Source organism: Zalophus californianus, chromosome 6 (genome assembly GCF_009762305.2).
Source record: "Zalophus californianus isolate mZalCal1 chromosome 6, mZalCal1.pri.v2, whole genome shotgun sequence".
Lineage (NCBI taxonomy): Eukaryota > Metazoa > Chordata > Mammalia > Carnivora > Otariidae > Zalophus > Zalophus californianus.
The window spans coordinates 136,800,998-136,818,718 of NC_045600.1; the positions used below are offsets into that span (position 1 = coordinate 136,800,998).

The following is a 17,721-nucleotide window of genomic DNA, read 5'->3' on the forward strand; positions in this document are numbered from 1 at the left end:
TTAAAAAAGATTTTATTCATTTATTTATTTATTTTAGAGAGAGAGAGAGAGTACGCATGCCAGTGAGGGGAGGTGCAGAGGAAGAGGGACAAGTAGACTCCGCTGAGTGTGGAGCTTGGGGAGCCTGATGTAGGGTTCCATCCCACGACGCTGAGATCATGACCTGACCTGACGTCAAGAGTCGGACGCTCAACCGGCTAAGCCACCCAGGTGCCCCTCCTATCAGTGATTTTTAAAAATACTCTCAGCTCATTGTGTGTTATGAAAACAAGAATGACTACTCAGGGGATAACTCAGGCCAGGGATGTTTTATGAATAGAAATTCTCCTTTAAAAATAAAAATTTTCACTTAAGTTAATAAAATGATATTTAAAAAAAAAAACCTAAATAGAGGATTGCTGAAACTATTGGAGTCTCTTTGACTCTGTAGTATTTTCACTTAATTATGAAATATATGTATTTCTTTTATTTGAAGTTTTTGTTCAAAACTTTCCCTCTGATTTTGAGATGGTTTAGAAAAAAAGGTCACTCCTCTTGTGTTTCACAATGTCATTGTTCTCAAGATGTTAAAGGCTCAGTATTGAAGAACTACAACATTGAAGGCAATATTTATCCTTGAGATAAGAGAACCATTTAAGCAACTTAAAAGCTAACATGGACGTTTCTAGTACCTCTTCCGCTTGCCACTTGTGGGAATAATGTGGTAGTGCTTTTGTCATGTTATATGTCCAAGAAGGTGGGCTGTGTGTCACTGAAATAATCCCTAACAGTAGCCACTGCAGGACCTGGCCTTCATCCACGTTAGGTCGTCCAGCTCGGTCAGGTCTGCATGTGTGTGAGAGCCCACTTGCCTATATTTTTAGTCTTTCCAAATGGTTTATCATCACTTTAGCCCATTGGGTTGCTTGCTTTTTGGATGATAGAGGTTGGGAAGGATGAAGGAAGTAGAAAGGATTGAATTTGGCAGTTTCGTTACCGGATATCTATTTTAACCCCCACTGAAGTTAATTTACATAAAGCCCAGCTGTGCATGAATTTTTCTAAATTCAAAGTTTATTCTTATTACCATAGGGATAAGAATGTCAGCACTTGCTGAACTGATGGTCTTGCTCTCCTGTGCCTGGACCTCCTGGCAGCTTACAGTTCCGTTTCCTTTGGATACAGGATACAGCTGGCCCCAAACTTCTCACCTGGAATAGCCATTTGGAGTTTTCTTCTCTGTATAGATCTCTGCAAAGCGGCAGACGCCATTTTTTTTTTTTCCAGGAAACCACAAGCTTGTGTTAAACAGCAAAAGAGAATTGACATAACATGTGCATGTGTTCTTCCCAGAGGTACCAACCGTGATGGTAGAGCCTAGGTGTCGTGTTGAGCAGCTCTTCACCCTCCCTTCTGCTTTGAGGTTTTCCAGTTAGATGATGCTGAATTCCCCCACTCTGGTCCCTATTACTTTTCTGGCCGATTAAGCAAATTGATCCAGACTGGATTTCCTAACACTTGGCAGGATCCATACTACCTTTGATGAGCTACTAGGTGAACCTTCTGGGACTACACTGACTTGAGTTATTTTGGCTTTGATAGGTTGGTTTTTGTTCTTAAAGCTAGAGCTGCAGATCCTTTGCTATCAGAAGGGGCAGGAAAACTGCTGATCAATTTCTGTCTCTGATGTTTATATCAAGTATGTTAGTATTTATTGCGCACGCAGCACTGCGCCAGGTGCTCTGGTGGGAGTGGGGATGGTGTGGCGGAAGACATCCACAATGTGCAGACTGGAAGAAACAAGGTCAGGAGAACAGGCAAGCACAGAAATGAAAGAGAAGAAAATGAAAGGAAAAAAAGTGACATTGCTGACTGCTTGGGTTAGATTACCAATAGTAATCCTGCTATCAGAATCAGCAGCGGGGGAGGGCATTATCATCATGAGCACAGTGTAAGGACTGGACCTAGCACGGTGCACGCCCGCAGTGTGTGCAGGCCTGGGTGGAGGCTGTGGGGCAGGAGTGCGGGTAGGGCTGCATGGGCAAGCCACTGAACACTGGCGGGTGGCACCAGTCAGAGTGGTGGGGGCACCTGGAGGGCTTCTGGGAGCTCACCAACAACAAAGGGCATGTTTAGTAGAGCACCTCATATGCTGGGCTCTACATGTGCCTCCTGGACACCCTCCCTTTAGAATTGGGGATCAGCACAGTGATGGCCGTGGTCCATGGGTCATTGGAGTTGCATGTGATGTGAGGTCAGTGCGCACAGCTAATCTGGTCATTCATATTGGGCGGTAGGGACAGGGACTTACCGAGTGTTTCCTTACTCCTCACTACTGTGTTAAACATTTCACACACATCTTGTATTCTTATTTTTACCCATTTTACAGATGAAAATAAATCTTGGCAGCTAAGTAACTTGTCCACAATCACAGAGCCAGAGGTGCCAGAATTTGTCTGTCTCCTTCTCTGAATTATATTGGCATTTTCATTTTTATCCTTATGATGTTCTACAGGGGGTTGTTAATGAAATCTTAAACGCTAGCAGATTGTCTCTAATCTGGCAGTCATCCGTTCCTTTAATATCTTCATTATTCATCAAAGTGGCTTACAGAGACTTAGTGTAAAATAAATATATATATATGAATATATATATATATTTTTCCTTTTTGAGAGAGAGAGCAGGGTGGGTGGGGAGGGGGAGAGGGAGAAAGAAGCTTAAGCAGGCTCCATGCTGAGTGCGATTCCTGACGTGGGGCTCAGTCTCACGACCCTGAGATCATGACTTGAGCTGAAATCAAGAGTCGGATGCTCAACCGACTGAGCCACCCAGGTGCCCCAGACTTTTTTTTTTTTTTTTTTTTTTTTTTACAGAGGAAATCTAGTGAGCTTAATCTTTCTGCTGGCAACTGATAGTCCCAAGCTGCCCATGTGTGTCTGTGGATGCAGCCTCTGAGCTTCTGAGCCCCAGGATGCAGGGCTCTACCTTTAAGCCCTGGAGGTTGGAAGCTCTACTGTAACTAAGACGGGTTAAATGTGTTTCCAAAATTGGGATCACATCTTACTTTTAAGCTTTTCTCTCCTTTTCTTGAGTCAGGGCAGATCTTAAGTGCCCTCTCCTAGAACTCCCTAAAGAAAAGAGATTAGTACCTCAAAAGAACCTTTCTAAAAAGGATTGCTTACTACTGTGGAGGCAGAGAGGGAGCTGCAGAAAGAAAATAGTGTTTTAGGAAGGTTGAGTCAGAGGTGCAAGTGGAGCCTGGAGAGATTTTCTCAAGGTGATAAGGCCCTGACACTCGGGGCTACAAGCTGGGGCAGGTAGACCGGCAGTGACTCCCACTTGGGGAAGAAGGCTGGTGTGGGCTGCTTCTGAGACCCCCCTCTAATTATAAAGTCCTGTGGCCGACAGGATTTGGCTCGGGTTTGGGATGCGGTCTCCAGGGCCGGCGGAACTTGACTGGGAAGCCAGCCATTGCGTGCTGCACCTCGGGGAAGCCGTGGTGGGAAGTTGGCCTTACTGCCTGTGACCCACAACACGTACTTGCTCGGTGTGAGTTTAGGCTACGTGATTACAGACTTCTTCCAGTGCTACTTTTTGTGGATCTTTAAACCTGCAATTGTGAAAGAATAGAAACTGGAGCTGAACTTTAAAAAAAAAAAAAAAGGATAAGAAAAGGAAAAAGCCAAACCAAAGACGTAGATTTTGGTTGATGCCAATGTCATCATGAGGCTGTCAGGTCTTTAGGGTAGAGCGGGGTTGCAGTGGTTTGTCTGTTCTTCTGTCTCCCTTCGTTGGCTTCTAAGGGTCAGGTGTGTGGATTTGCATGAGTGCCTCCCCCGCGTCCTCCCCCCCCCCCCCCGCTGTCCTCTGCTTGCACTTCTCATTCTGCTGAGTGCCCAGCAGCGCATGGCGCTGCCTTGTCCCTGTACTTGCAGCTCCTTCTGCTCTGTGCTTCCCCTGTGTCCACTGGGTGAGACTTGCCTCACGGTTGACCTCCTCCAGTAAATTGTGTTGGGGCCTCCACTTCCTAGCAAGTTTATCCTTCTTTCCTGACCCTTGTCACATTTTTATTGTGCTTACAGTACTGTAATATCATGATCCATTTACATCTCTCTGTCCCTTACTAAATGGGTAGGGGCCATGGTATTATTTATCTCTGACGCTCAGCCACTCCCTGTACATGCAGTATGGTAGGGACTCGAAACCTAAGGAGATTACCACCACTCAGAGTCGCCCAGGCAGATACTCTAAACATATGGAGAAGAAAAGGAGGCCCTAAGTATTGAAAAGTTATGTTGTACTCTCTGTGAATTTCAAAGTAAACTCCCGAGTATGAGGAGTCACAGAATTGATTTTTATTTTTTTTTTAAGATTATATTTATTTATTTATTTGGCAGAGAGACACACACACACAGAGGGAACACAAGCAGGGGGTGTGGGAGAGGGAGAAGCAGGCTCCCCACTGAGCAGGGAGCCGGATGCGGGGCTTGATCCCAGGACCCTGGGACCATGACCTGAGCCGAAGGCAGACGCTTAACGACTGAGCCACCCAGGTGCCCCCAGAACTAATTTTTAAATTAAATTTCTTTCATTATTGTTTTGGTAAGACTTGTTTATTCTGTGTTAGTGACTTTGATTATTTGTGTGTGTGTTTTTGCCCTAAATTCAGGATCATTTTGCCTGTTCGATAAACCAGCACTGATAAATAATAAATGAGTGAATGTGGGTGTTAGTGTTTCAGTTTTTTGGGGTTTCTGTTTTAATCAGCTGTGTCCTTTTGTTTTACTGTGAGTGTTGCCCTGTGTTGGACTCTTCATTCTTATCCTCTCCTACCCTCCTGCCATGGGTCCCCTTTTCCCTCTTACCCAGTTGTGACCAGTGCTTTGCTTTTTCCTTGGGGATTTGTAGTAGTACTGTGTCATGAGATAGTGGGACACAGAAGCCTGGCTGTGTCACAAGAGAACCAGACATATGTTCTGGGTCTCAACACCATTGTTGCCCAAAGTGTGGGCCATGATTCAAAAGCAGAAACATCACCAGGTCCGGTCTCCTGATTTGGACTCACTGATGGTGGAAGGGGGCGTGGGGCACGGGCAAGAATCTGTATTCTTTAACAAGGCCTCCAACTGATGCTTGGGTGCCCTAAAGTTTGAGAATCAGTGTTTAAAGCTAACTGCTCAATTATTAATTAATGCAACTTTAAACAGAAGAAGATAATTAGGCCCCTGTAAGATTTCCTCAGTCCCTTATTCAGGAATTGTATTTGGTATCTGTAGTAGTTTATATATACCTATTTTGTAGAACTTGGCATCTGCAACAGGAAACGCCTGTTTGCTCTTTGTACCCTGCTTCTTGTCTATTATTCAGAATTCCCTGCTCCTACCCCCAATGAGTGCATAACATGTTTATAGCCACCAGCCCAGACTCCTTAGGAATGAAGGAAAGAGTCTTTGGATCCTGTTATTTTCCTTGAAGAGCAGGACACTGTTTTACAAGAATCCAGAGTATGCACTGTCATTTCCATGTTAACCCTCACCCTAAATTTTTGTGGGTTTCGAAGGATTTACTGTAGCTCAGTTTTAGCAGGTTCCCTGGCCGTGGAGATTCCTTGGAAGCACATTCTGCAGTGCAGGTGCCCTGCAGGGACAGATCCTCTCTTTACACTTGGCTGAGTCTCAAGCAGCTGCCCTCTTCCTTTGGGGACTGGGGTTGGTTGTGAAGGTGGCTTGCACTTCTTTTCTTGTGGATTTGGAAGCTTCCCTGTTGTGAATGACAAAAACCATGTCAATTGAAGTGATAGGTTCGGCAGACCTGGACAGCTGGTCCTTAGGAAATGGCTTGAGGTCAAGAAGCTAACAGATTCGGAGAGTTTGCAGGTCTCTGTGTAATTCCTGATGCAGTGTTAGGCCTGTGATCCCCCTCCCTCTCTCCCGTTAGGGACATTTCATTAAGAGTGGAGCACCTGTTAAAGGCTTCTTTAGTATAATATACTATGGCTATTATGGCTAAAGAATAGTAAGATTGATTTGTATTTACATACATATGGGTACAGGCATTGTTATTTTAATTGCTTCTCTAGGGAGCTTTAGTAAAGATTGTAGATTTCTTCAGTTTGCACATTTTGGAAAAGTGTCTTTTTTTTGTTTCCAGTTCAGTTGTGGCACATTGAATGACAGGGGACTTAAAAAAGGATGTGCTATGTATAATGTCTTCTTCCTCATTACAAAAGTAGTATCTGTTCATTGTCTGAATAGTTAGGATTAAGAAACAGATAATTTAGGAATAAAATTCCCTGTAATTCTCAGAAATATGTATATTTAGCATTTTGTTATTTGTTCCTTCACATTCTTTTTTAGGGTTATTTTGTTATATCTTAGAATCATGATTTACCCACCAATATGTTTTTGGACAAATGTATCTCTGGATACCTGACGCCTTTTATTTTGACCACTTAGAATTTTCCAGGTACTTTCCTTGGTAGTCTCCGCTGAGACCCAGAAACTGCAAGAAAGATCTGTGTCTGGCAGTGTGCTTAAGCACCTCACTTGGATTCTCTCTTTTAATTCTTCCACCGACTCCATAGTGTAGGCAGGAATTTTTATGCTCTTACTGCACTTAAAGAGACTGAGGTTAGACAGTCCACTTACTTGCTCAAGGTCATACAATTAATCACTAGGGAACTTGGGATGGCCGCCCGTGTAATTTGATTGCTGGTCTAGAGGATATTGTATAGCATGCTAGGACTTCCCTATGCTGAGAAATCTTTTCTAGCTGAAAATATCTTTGAGACGTACAGAGCTGTTGAATGGGGACACTCAGCTTCTTTGGCTTATTAAGAGGTATTTTGTTAGCTTTGGTCAGGAGTTGGCACTCGGGCACACTGGCTGAATCTAGTCCACTGCCCCTTTTGTGAAAAGAGTTTTATTGGAACATGGCCACACCCATTCATTTACGTATTGCACCAGAGAGTGTATGATCCGCAAAGCCCCAGATATTTACCATCCAGCCCTTTTCAGAAAATGTTTGCTAGCCCCTGCTGTGGACACCGGTTATTATGAAGGCATGTCATCTTTGGTGGCTTCTGTGGTTTTGCATTCATTTGCTCAGGCACGCTGGTCTGTGGAAGCGCGTTCTGTCCCTTACTCGCCCCGCAAACCACCAGACACCTGTATCACTTCGTGCCTGAGTTTCCATGTGATCCTTAGGAGCTACTGAGTTTCTTCACAATTCTTTGCAGGTGGTGCGACCTGCAGACATTTCCAGAACTCTTGCCACTGTTAACCTGTGTCAGCACCACATGTCCCCACGCTGATCCATGCCGCTGATGGTGTCTGCCCAGCCCCCTGCGAGGGAAAAGCTGATGAGCGTTTATTCTAAAGTGCAGGAGGAGGTCACAGCTCGAGTCTGCTTGTCTGTTCAGCAGCACCCCGAGAGCTGCCAGAGGATTGCAGAGAGAGCTGGACTGACATCAGTGAGACCATTGCATTCAGGGTGGAGGAGGTCCTGCTTTGACATAGAGTGAATGTGTTACTTTTGTACAACAGTAAACTATTCCATTTGTTTTCTTTCAGCATTTTGCAATAAAATGGAAAATGTGAGAAGAATGAAAACACTTAATTACTGAGCTTGTTTTTATTCCTCACCCTGCAGATTTATGACTCGTCAGAATTCTAGCTGGCTACTGCTGAGTGGCAGATGTGGTGAACATATTTGAAATCACATCAATTATGTGTTTGAATTTTGATATTTCCATTTCATAGTCTTTAAAATGGGGTGCAGCCTTTATAGTCCCACTGGGTCTGTCGTGTGTTGTACTTGGTGTTACATGAAAGCAGCCCATGCAGATCTGGACTTGGTCAAAGTCATTCTCTAGTTCCCGGGTAAGGAGGAAATTGTAGGGTTTTTCTCTCTCAAAATTTCTTGATTAAATCATTCATGGACATAGTGCATTTCTTTCAATTTCCTTTTGGGAAGTCTTGATCAAAAATCCATGGACAAAAGCAAAGACTTTCAATTGGGTCTTAGAGAATAAATTTGGTTTTTAAGTGTGTTTACTCTGACCCAAAGACTGCCTTCCTGCAATATGCGTCTTCCTTTAGAACACAGTTCTCAAGTAAAGTGAGCTTACTTAAATGGATAAAGTTAAGTTGTGCATTGTCTGTAGCAAGTTTTCTGATGGCTTGGCATCAGAACTCTTGAGTTCTGTGTTTTGGGGCCAGTTTGGGAGTCTGGAACCCCTTCCACCTTTCTTATTCTCTTTGATTTTGGGTGATAAGTGTCACCTCAGAGAGGCCTTCCCTCAGTACCATATGTAAAACATTTCCTGTTTCCTCTTTTTCATTTTTCTCCATGGAACTTATCACTGAAAACCACTTATTTTACTGTCGTATTTAAGTGTTACTCTTACAGTAAACTCTCTGAAGGTTGGGAGTTTGTCTCTATTCCTTCTGCACCTTCAATGCCTCAGTACCATGCCCGGCACATTGTAGGTGCACAGCAGTAGTTGAATGAACAAGGTCAGGGGGAGTCTCTAGTCTTTGTAGAACAGGGGCTAGAGGTGGGACAGGTCAGTTTGTGGATTGAGGTCATTCAGGAGATCCTCTTATGGGGGGAAAGCACGTTTGGGCATCAGATGGGGTTCGATTCTGGGCTCTCTTCTTAAAGTTGGTAAATAACTTAGCCATTGAAAGACTCCATTTTTTTCCCCTAGTGAAATGGGGAAAATAATGTCTTTTTATGGGGATTAAAAATAATATTGAATATAAAGCTCTGTCACTATTAGTCCCGTGTTTCCTCATGTGTGTCAGCGTTGAAGAAGCTTAAAGCAATCTGAATTTACCAATCTGTTGCCTCTGCGGTCATTGCCCTGATGACTTCTGACAGATTTATTCTTTGAACAGCCTCTGTTGCCAGCATAACAATGACCTATCCCTTTGACCAGTGTGGGAGGACAGACACTTTGTCATTCCTCTTTAATCTTCCTATCAGAACAACTTGTATGGGTTCTGGCTTTGATGTGTGTTTAGACAAGGTCATAAGACCAAACAGTGAGATGGCATCAGCCCCTCCTGAGAGCCCTGTGAGTTCCACCCGCTCTTCCAATCTAAACGCAGTGGGAGCCACTCAGATAGCTTGATGTTCGTGGTCCTTACAGACGTAGTCAAGTTTCTTGGCAGATGAAGAACCATCAGAGGGCCAATAAGTCACTATTGTGTCTCCCTAGATTTCTCCACTTGTTATGGGTTACTGAAGTGCTAATTCTTGTTTCAGTTTCCACGGATACTTCTTGAGAGGAACATTTCAGAAGTTAAGGCAAATTGGTTTATAAAGTTATAGGTTCTTTCAGTCCTTTGTCCCAGGCAAGTCTGGACAGGACTTGGAAAGCTGATTAAAAGGCTAGTGAGCACAGTGAGCTCAATTTTAAATTAAATGGATATTTAATTCATTGAGAAAAATAGTCAAGTGGTTCGATCTTTTCCATCCATGTTTGCTCTTTGAATTTGATGGGCTGGAAATCTTTCTTTTTCTACTAAAAGAGTTTGTTATTGCTACATTTCTCAAGCTTGGTTTTCACTCTGGATTTTTGCAGGTGACTTTAGCACCTAAGGGTACAAAATCATTAAATGAAGGCAGGAAGGAAAGAGTGCCACAGAGTGGCCTGGGGAGTGGACCAGAGAATGAACAGGCGTGGTTGTGGAGGTGGTGGGTCAGGGTTGGCGGAAGCCCCCGGGCTGTTGGCACAACACACTGAAAAGCCAGTGGCTGGCAAGTGGTTTGGAGATGACTGGGTTTAGGAGCCCGATTACAGTTTTGGTTTTTGTTTTTTTCCCCCTAAGTGTGTGTTAACTGCTTTTTGGGTGAGCCTTGACCTTGGACATACACATATACAGTCTGACCGAACTGGCAGATCTGGGAGGATTCTGTTCCTTAGGTTACATGTGGTTGCTAAGGCATTCACTGCTCTTTAAACGTTTAGCCATTAATAAGCTGCTGTTCGTGCTATTTGGATTTCAATTCACTGCTGGTAAGGTTTTTGTAATCCGGTAGAACACAAAGAATGTGATTTCCTCTATTTTTTGCATGTGCGAATGACATTTCTGTACTGTTGTTTATATTACTGGTTAGTTACTGTGTGCCTTAATTTAATCCATTTAACCTATTATGAGTAAGAAACTTCCTTAGATCAAATTATAATCAAGTCCCTTGGGTCTGCCTCTCTGACTCCTCCGAGGCCAGGATCAGCTTATGCTCAAATTCAGGGTGTTCGGCAAAGGGCCTGCCATCCTGAAGTCCATGATTCAGGACCATGATATTTTAGCTTGAGGCTCCTGGTCAAATCACCAAGTTAAACCTTTGAGAGCATGCTGTTCTTGATATTTAGGGGAGTGTATTAGACAATCCTGTGAGTCTTCTTTAAAGTTCTTCCTAAGATTTTTGTGAGAATTCATTTAGTGAAGATAACAGTCGGGAACCCAGCTATTATTTTTGAGGAGGACAACGCGTAGTTGGTGGACCCCAGCTGTATCCTCCCTTCTCCGAGGGGAAGAGAACACTCTGGTCCCCTGCGGTCCCTCCCCCCACACTCCCCAGTGAGGCTGGAGGAGGCTCTGGCCAAGCAGCACTTTGTAAATTTGGGGGATTATGTAAAAGTATAACTGAACACACTGTTTTTGCTTTGGTAACTGCATTTAATATCCTGTTGGTTGTTGAAAATTCTCCTAGGACAGAGGAGACTTTTGTGTTTATTTTTCAATCTGCAGGTCTCTCTCCCCAGGGTGCCTGGGTGGCTCAGTCGTTAAGCATCTGCCTTCGGCTCAGATCATGATCCCAGGGTCCTGGGATCGAGCCCTGCATCGCCCGCATCGGGCTCCCTGCTCAGCAGGAAGCCTGCTTCTCCCTCTCCCACTCCCCCTGCTTGTGTTCCCTCTCTCACTGTGAGACACCTGTGTTTCTCTCTGTCAAATAAATAAATAAAATCTTAAAAAAAAAAAGTGTGGGGTGCCTGGGTGCCTCAGTGGGTTTGGCATCTGCCTTCGGCTCAGGTCATGGTCCCGGGGTCCTGGGATCGAGCTCCACATCGGGCTCCCTGTTTGGCGGGGAGTCTGCTTCTCCCTCTCCAACTGCTGTTTCCCCCACTTGTCTCTCTAGGGCTCTCTCTCTCTATCTCTCTGTCAAATAAATACATAAAATCTTTTAAAAAAAAGAGTGAAAGTGTCTCTCCAGTTGTAAAGATTGAATCGGGGCTACAAGAAGTTTTGCAGTCCTTGACCTTCTGGCCTTCCCAAACCTCTCAGGAAAGCCAGGCGTCCAGTAATCTCAGACTTTTGGTTGTGTTCATATGTCCGTACTCGACATCTAGCATTTGTGGCTTTTCTATTTTTTGGCGATGGCTTTTAATTTTATTCTCATTTATTTCTCCCTTTTCTCTTTCAGTGTCCTGGGTCATGAAACTTAATCCACAGCAAGCTCCATTATATGTGAGTACATTGCGAGATTTCTTGTCATTTCATACTCATCTATGCTTTTTACTTGTTATGAGAAAAGTCAGAAATTCTCTCCTGTGATTATCACAGGAATTTTTAACCATCTACACAAGTAGCGTACTTCAGAAGTTGAATTTGATTGGGTAAATGCTAAATGACTCACGCATGCCTGGCCCTGAGCTGAGAACAAAGAATAGCTGTAAGATGTGTGAGGTGAACTGGTCAGGTGGTAAGAGGCACCTGTGAACAGTGGCATGGCCCTGCCTGCAGAATGATGCCGAGGCTGGCGGCTTAATTTCACCATCAGCACATTTCTGTAAAAGTGGTGTGGGGGATCTTCCTACTGCCGTTGAGTTACCCTGTGTTGCAACTAGGTGGCACTCTGTCATTGGCGAGAGTGCTGTTTGCTTTAGGACTCGGGGTGCAAGCTGATACATCATCTCCTGAGAGTGAGGGAACTCTCAGATGAAGTGGATAAATCAATGAATCAAGGCTGGAAAAGGTAAAGTGTAGGTGACTCTCTCTCTCTCTCTCTCTTTTTAAATTACTGTGAGAGTGCATTAGTTGCATGAGGGTGGTGAAAAGTGGTGAGGGGTTCCTTTAGGGGTGTGGATAGTTAGAGCTTCCAGAGGCCATTGGATATTGGATTGGTATGGTCTGGAGAGAGTGAGGAAAATGTCTTTGATGGGACAGGACCTTGAAGATGAAGAAGCATTTGGTCAAGACCTAAGGCAGATGATAGAGGGATGAGGGGCAGTGAGCGTGGTATCCAGTGCATGGTGGGAGGGTGGGCAGTGGAAAGTCTGGCCCAGCTGCATTTGTGTTGAGGAGTAATGAGAGATGAGTCTGAAAAGGTTATCGAAGGTTAGCTATGAAGGCAAACAAAGATGTGGGGACCACTGAGGAGCCTTTGATGGGTTTTATTTTAAAATCTGCTGTTCCTTTTATGCATTTATTTATTTTAGACCATGCCATGTTAGTGATAGTCCTATTACACCTTTGTAGCATAGGACATTCATGTGATCACTCTTCTGCACAGATGAGTTTTATGTTAAATGTAACCTATAAAGAAAAATATATGCGTTCTTATAAGGTATTTTATGTATTTATTTTCTTTCCAGACTACTTGGAGAAAATTTATTATCTTTAACAGTTGGTTTGCACGTGAACTGGATACCTTAGACTTTTAAAAACAGCTTTTATTGAGATATAATTCACACACCATAAAACTCACACATTTAAAGTCTACGATTCAGTGGTTTTTAGTATATTCACAGTTGTGTAATCATAACCATCATCTAACTTAAGATTTTCATCATCCCGAAAAGAAACGCCATACCTATTTGTAGTACTCACCATTCCCTGTCTTTTCCCAGCCCCTGGCAACCATTTGTCTACTTTCTGTCTTTATGGAGTTACATATGCTGGAAATTTCACATAAATGGAATCATACATCATATGGCCTTTTGTGACTGGCTTCTTTCACATAGCAGAATGTGTTTAAGGTGCATGTTAGAGCAAGTGCCAGTACTGTGTTCCTTTTTATTGATGGACAATACTCCGTTGTATGGCTGCACCATGTTTTATTTCTCCATCAGTTGATGGGCATTTGGCCTGTTTCCACTTTTTGGATATTATGATTAATGCTGCTGTGAGCAGCAGTTTTTTGGTAGGCTTATGTTTTCATTTTTCTTGGGTTTGGATTTAAGAGTACAATTGCTTGCTGACATTGATGACGCTCTGTTTAACATTTTGAGGAATTGCCATGCTGTTTCCTCGGTGGCTGCCCCGTTTTACACACTCACCACCAGTGTTGAGGGTCTTGGTTTCTCCATACTCTTGCCAGTGCTTGCTGTTATCTGACTTTTGGATTGTTGTCATCCTAGTGGGTGTGAAAGGATAACTCTTCGTGGTTTTCCCTAAAGGCTAATGATTGTGAGCATCTTTTTAGGTGCTTTTGGCTACATATGTGTCTTTGAGGAAATGTCTATTCAGATTCCTTGCTTATTTTTAAGTTGGGTGGTTTTTTTGCTGTTTAGCTTTAAGTATTCTTTATATATCCTGGATTCAAGTCCCTTATCAGATATATGGCTTGCAACAACTTTCTCCCATTATAAGGTTATCATATCATTTTGTTGATGGTACTCTTTGAAGCACAAAAGTTTTTAATTTTGATCATGTCCAGTTTGCCTTTTTTTTTTTTGTTTTACTGCTTATACTTCTGGTATCGTGTCTACGAACGCTTTGCTTAACTCAAGATCACAAAAAATGAACCTCTCCATTTTCCTCTAGGAGTTTATAGTTTAAGCCCTTACACTGAAGTGAAGAGTACATTTTTTTTGTATGCTGTAAGGGAGGGTTCCAACTTCATTTTTTCACATGTGGGCATCTAGCTGTCCCAGCACCATTTGTTGAAAAGACTTTTCTTTCCACATTGAATTTTCTTGGGCACCCTTGTTGAAAATGTATCATAAATGTAAGGAATTACTTCTGGACTGTTAATTCTCTTCCTTTCCTTTAGATCATCTTTAATTTCTTTTAAGAATGATTTACTGTTTTCAGTGTACAAACCTTGTACTTTTGTGAAATTTATTTCTAAGCATTTTAATTATTTTTGATGCTATTGCAAATTATATTTTCTTAATTTCATTTTCAGATTGTTCATTGCTAGTATATAGAAATAGTTTATTTTTGTATATTGATCTTATAACCTATAGTTTTGCTGAACCTGTTTATTGGTTAATAATTTTTTAGTGGACCCCTTAGATTTTTCTGCATATAGATCATGTCCTCTGAAAATACAGATAGCTTCCTTGCTTTTTAATCTGAATGCCTTTTATTTTTCTTGCCTAATTGTCCCAAGTAGAACTTCCAGCATAGAGTTGAGTAGAATTGGTGAGAGCAGACATCCTGGCCTTGTTTCTGATCTTAAAGGGAAAGTATTCAGTCTTTCACCATTAAGATTAGGTATGATGTTGTTAGCTGTGAGTTTTTCATAGATGCTTTTTTATCAGGTTGAAAAAGTTTCCTTCTGTTCCTAGTTTGAGTATTTTTATTGTGAAAAAGCATTGGATATTGTCGAATGTTTTTTCTGTTTCTGTGAGGTGATCATGTGGGGTTTTGTTTCCCTTTCCTTTCATTAGTATAATATATTAGATTGATTGGTTTTGAATGTTAAACCAACCCTGCATTCCTGGGATATATCCTATTTTTCACAGTGTATAATCCTTCTCATATGTCGCTGGATTTGGTTTGCTGGTTGAGAAGTTTTGTGTCTGTACATAAAAGGTAAGTCTGGGGGCACCTGGGTGACTCAGTTGGTTAAGCGTTTCCCTTCGGCTCTAGTCATGATCTCAGGGTCCTGGGACCTGCATTGGGCTCTCTGCTTGGCAGGGAGTCTGCTTCTCGCTCTCCCTCTTCCTCTCTCCCCTACTTGTGTGCACACGCTCGCTCTCTCACTCTCTCTCTGTCTCAAATAAATAAAATCTTAAAAAAAAAAAAGATACAGTCTAGTTTTCTTCTGATGTCCTTGTCTGGCAGCATAATGTTTCCCAAATGTGTCCATGACTTAATCCCCAGAACCTGTGACTATTTATTTTACTTGGCAAAAGGGACTTCACAGATTTGGTTAAGTTAAGGGTCCTGAGATGCGAGCTTCTCCTGAATTATCCAGGTAGCCCAGTGTAATCACAAGCGTCCTTAGAGGAGAATCATGAGTCAGAGAGATTTGTAGATGCCACACTGCTGGATTTGAAGGAGGAGGAAAGGGCCATGAGCCAAGGAGTGCAGCCTCTGGAAACTGGAAAAAGCAAGGGAATAGTTTTTCCTTAGAACCTCCTCAGTGAACCCAGCCCTGTGGACATCTTTATTTTATTGTATTGTATTTATTTTTCTTTTAAAGATTTTATTTATTCATTTGAGAGAGAGAGAGAATGAGTCCAAGCAGGGGGAGAAAGAAGCAGACTGCCTGCTTGATCCCAGGACCTGGAGATCATGACCTGAGCTGAAGGCAGACACTCAACCATCTGAGCCACCCAGGCACCACTGGACATCTTTATTTTAGCACAATGAAAGTTGTTTCAGACTTCTGACCTCCAGAACTGTAAGATAAGAAGTTTGTGTTGTTTTAAGCCTCTGAGTTTGAGGTGATTTGTTGTAACAGCAATAGGAAATGAATACAGTTGTAGTTTGGAAAAATTAATTGGCGGTAGCATGAAGGATAACTTAGGGGAGATTAGCGGCAGAGAGATCAGTTAGAAGTTTTCCGATTTTGCCAACATGGAATCTGAGAATTCTATAGAGTTCATAAGGATGGTAGGCGTTATGTGCTTCAGCCTCTCTGTTGTGGAATGGGGACGCGAGCTCTGAAGATGATGCGATGAGAAGGCATGGCTGATCTGTGGTAAAATTATGATTTAAATCTATATTTTTGGGCTCAGTCATAGAAACTGTAAAGCTTGTTAGACATAAAAAAAAACAACAACCCTTCATTCTGTTAAGGAAGCAAGGCTCTTTAGAAATGAGTTCTGAGGAATACTCTTAATTAAACTAAGTCCTTTGTATACGATTATGTGTTTAATTGGGCAGGTCCTACTGAAGAAGAATATTTTGAACTTCAGATTTTAAGTATGTCTGTCAGCAAGAATACTTAGGGGCAATTTGTTATCAGTTTTTTAAAAGGAGAGTGACGATGTACCTCATTTTCAATGAACTAAGTCAGGTCACAGGAATTTCTGCTGTTCTGGTAAAGAGAAGTAACTGTTCTATTCTGTGTCCATTGGAGAGGGGGGTCAATGCTCTGCACCTAGAGAAAGGAGGAAGAAGCAAAAGAAGAGAAAGCATGTTGAAGTTTTTCTTTCAGCTTATATTTGGGATCTGCCAGGGGTAAGTATCATCAGAAGAGAGAAAACTCCTCATAAATAAGAAAAAACACTGGATCCCGAGAAGAACTTTTATCTGTAAGTGAAGAAAAATTAGCTGGATTCCAATAAATATTTTAATTCGTCTTTGAATAAAGATGTGTCCAGAATAAGTTACCATAGTTAAAAATGTGGGAAAGTTTCCAAACTGTGCAGGTGGCAGTACTGTTGAATGTTTACGTGGACTTTTCATGAATTATTTTTGATGAAATGTGCACAGTGGAACGTGAAGTCAGTGACCTGGAGCTTGAGAGACCAGGCGCTTTACTGTGGCTTTGCCTGGGTTTTCTTGTCTGTCAGCCCTGTGATCCCTTCGGTGCTGCTCGGCCTCCACGGAGGCATTGATGGTCGCTGGATGGATCGATGAGGATTGAAGGGTTATAAACTGCGTCGACAAGGTTAGGAGTATCCTTCTAGGTGATGAGGGCCTAGAGAGTTTAGCGGGAGTGAACATGGAGAGGCCATATCAGATGCAAAATATATTTTTTGAAGAAGCAGCAGAACCAAATCATAGGGGGAGTGAGAGAGAAGCATAATGGTTGATTGAGAATTTGAGCGTGAGTGACAGCAGATGCCATTGCCAGATGAGGAAAAGAAAGAGGTGCCGGGCTTGTTCTCCCAACATGTTGAAGGGTATCTTATTGACTCATGGAGATGTGGGCCTGGAACTGGGAATCCATTCTTTCATTGAGGTGCCTGCTTTGTTCCAAGCGCAGTTCTGGGTGCTGGAGATTTTGCCGTGAACGAAACACAAGGGGTCCTGCTCTCAGTGTCCTTGTATTATAATGAGGAGAAGGCAGACAACTCATAAGCAGGGAAATACATCAGGAGGAAAACCTTTTTTTTTTAAACTTTTAAAAAATTTATTTGACAGAGCACACACACAAGTAGGGGGAATAGCGGAGGGAGAAGAAGCAGACTTTCCGCTGAGCAGGGAGACTGATGTGGGCCTCGATCCCAGGACCCCGGGATCATGACCCGAGCCGAAGGCAGACGCTTAACCTACTGAGCCACTCAGGCGTCCCAGGAGGAGAAACTTTACAAAAATAAATTAAACAAGAAGATGTGATGGTGCCCGACGAGGGGCTATTTTAGGGAAGGCCTCAGAGGGGCATGCCATTTAAGCTGAGATGTGGGGGTGCCTGGGTGGCTCAGTTGGTTAAGCGTCTGACTCTTGGTTTCTGCTCAGGTCATGATCTCAGGGTCATGGGATCAAGCCCCACTTTGGGCTCCATGCTCAGCCGGGAGTCTGCTGGAGGTTTTCCCTTTCCCTCTGCCCTTCCCCCACCCGCAAATAAAATAAAATAAATCTTTAAGCTGAGACCTGAATGACCGGAAGG

General features: G+C 42.8%; 1 protein-coding gene across 16 annotated transcripts in view; it reads left to right on the forward strand.

The window, feature by feature from the left end:
* The window catches only part of AKAP13 (A-kinase anchoring protein 13), a 323,215-nt gene that overhangs the window by 70,977 nt on the left and 234,517 nt on the right, over positions 1-17,721 (forward strand). For all 16 annotated transcript variants that reach the window (XM_027570071.2, XM_027570075.2, XM_027570077.2 and 13 more), the window contains exon 2: positions 11,413-11,456. In XM_027570071.2, the coding sequence (XP_027425872.1) occupies positions 11,424-11,456 (33 nt within the window). In that variant the 5' untranslated portion in view covers positions 11,413-11,423. The remainder of the gene's footprint in view (positions 1-11,412; positions 11,457-17,721) is intronic.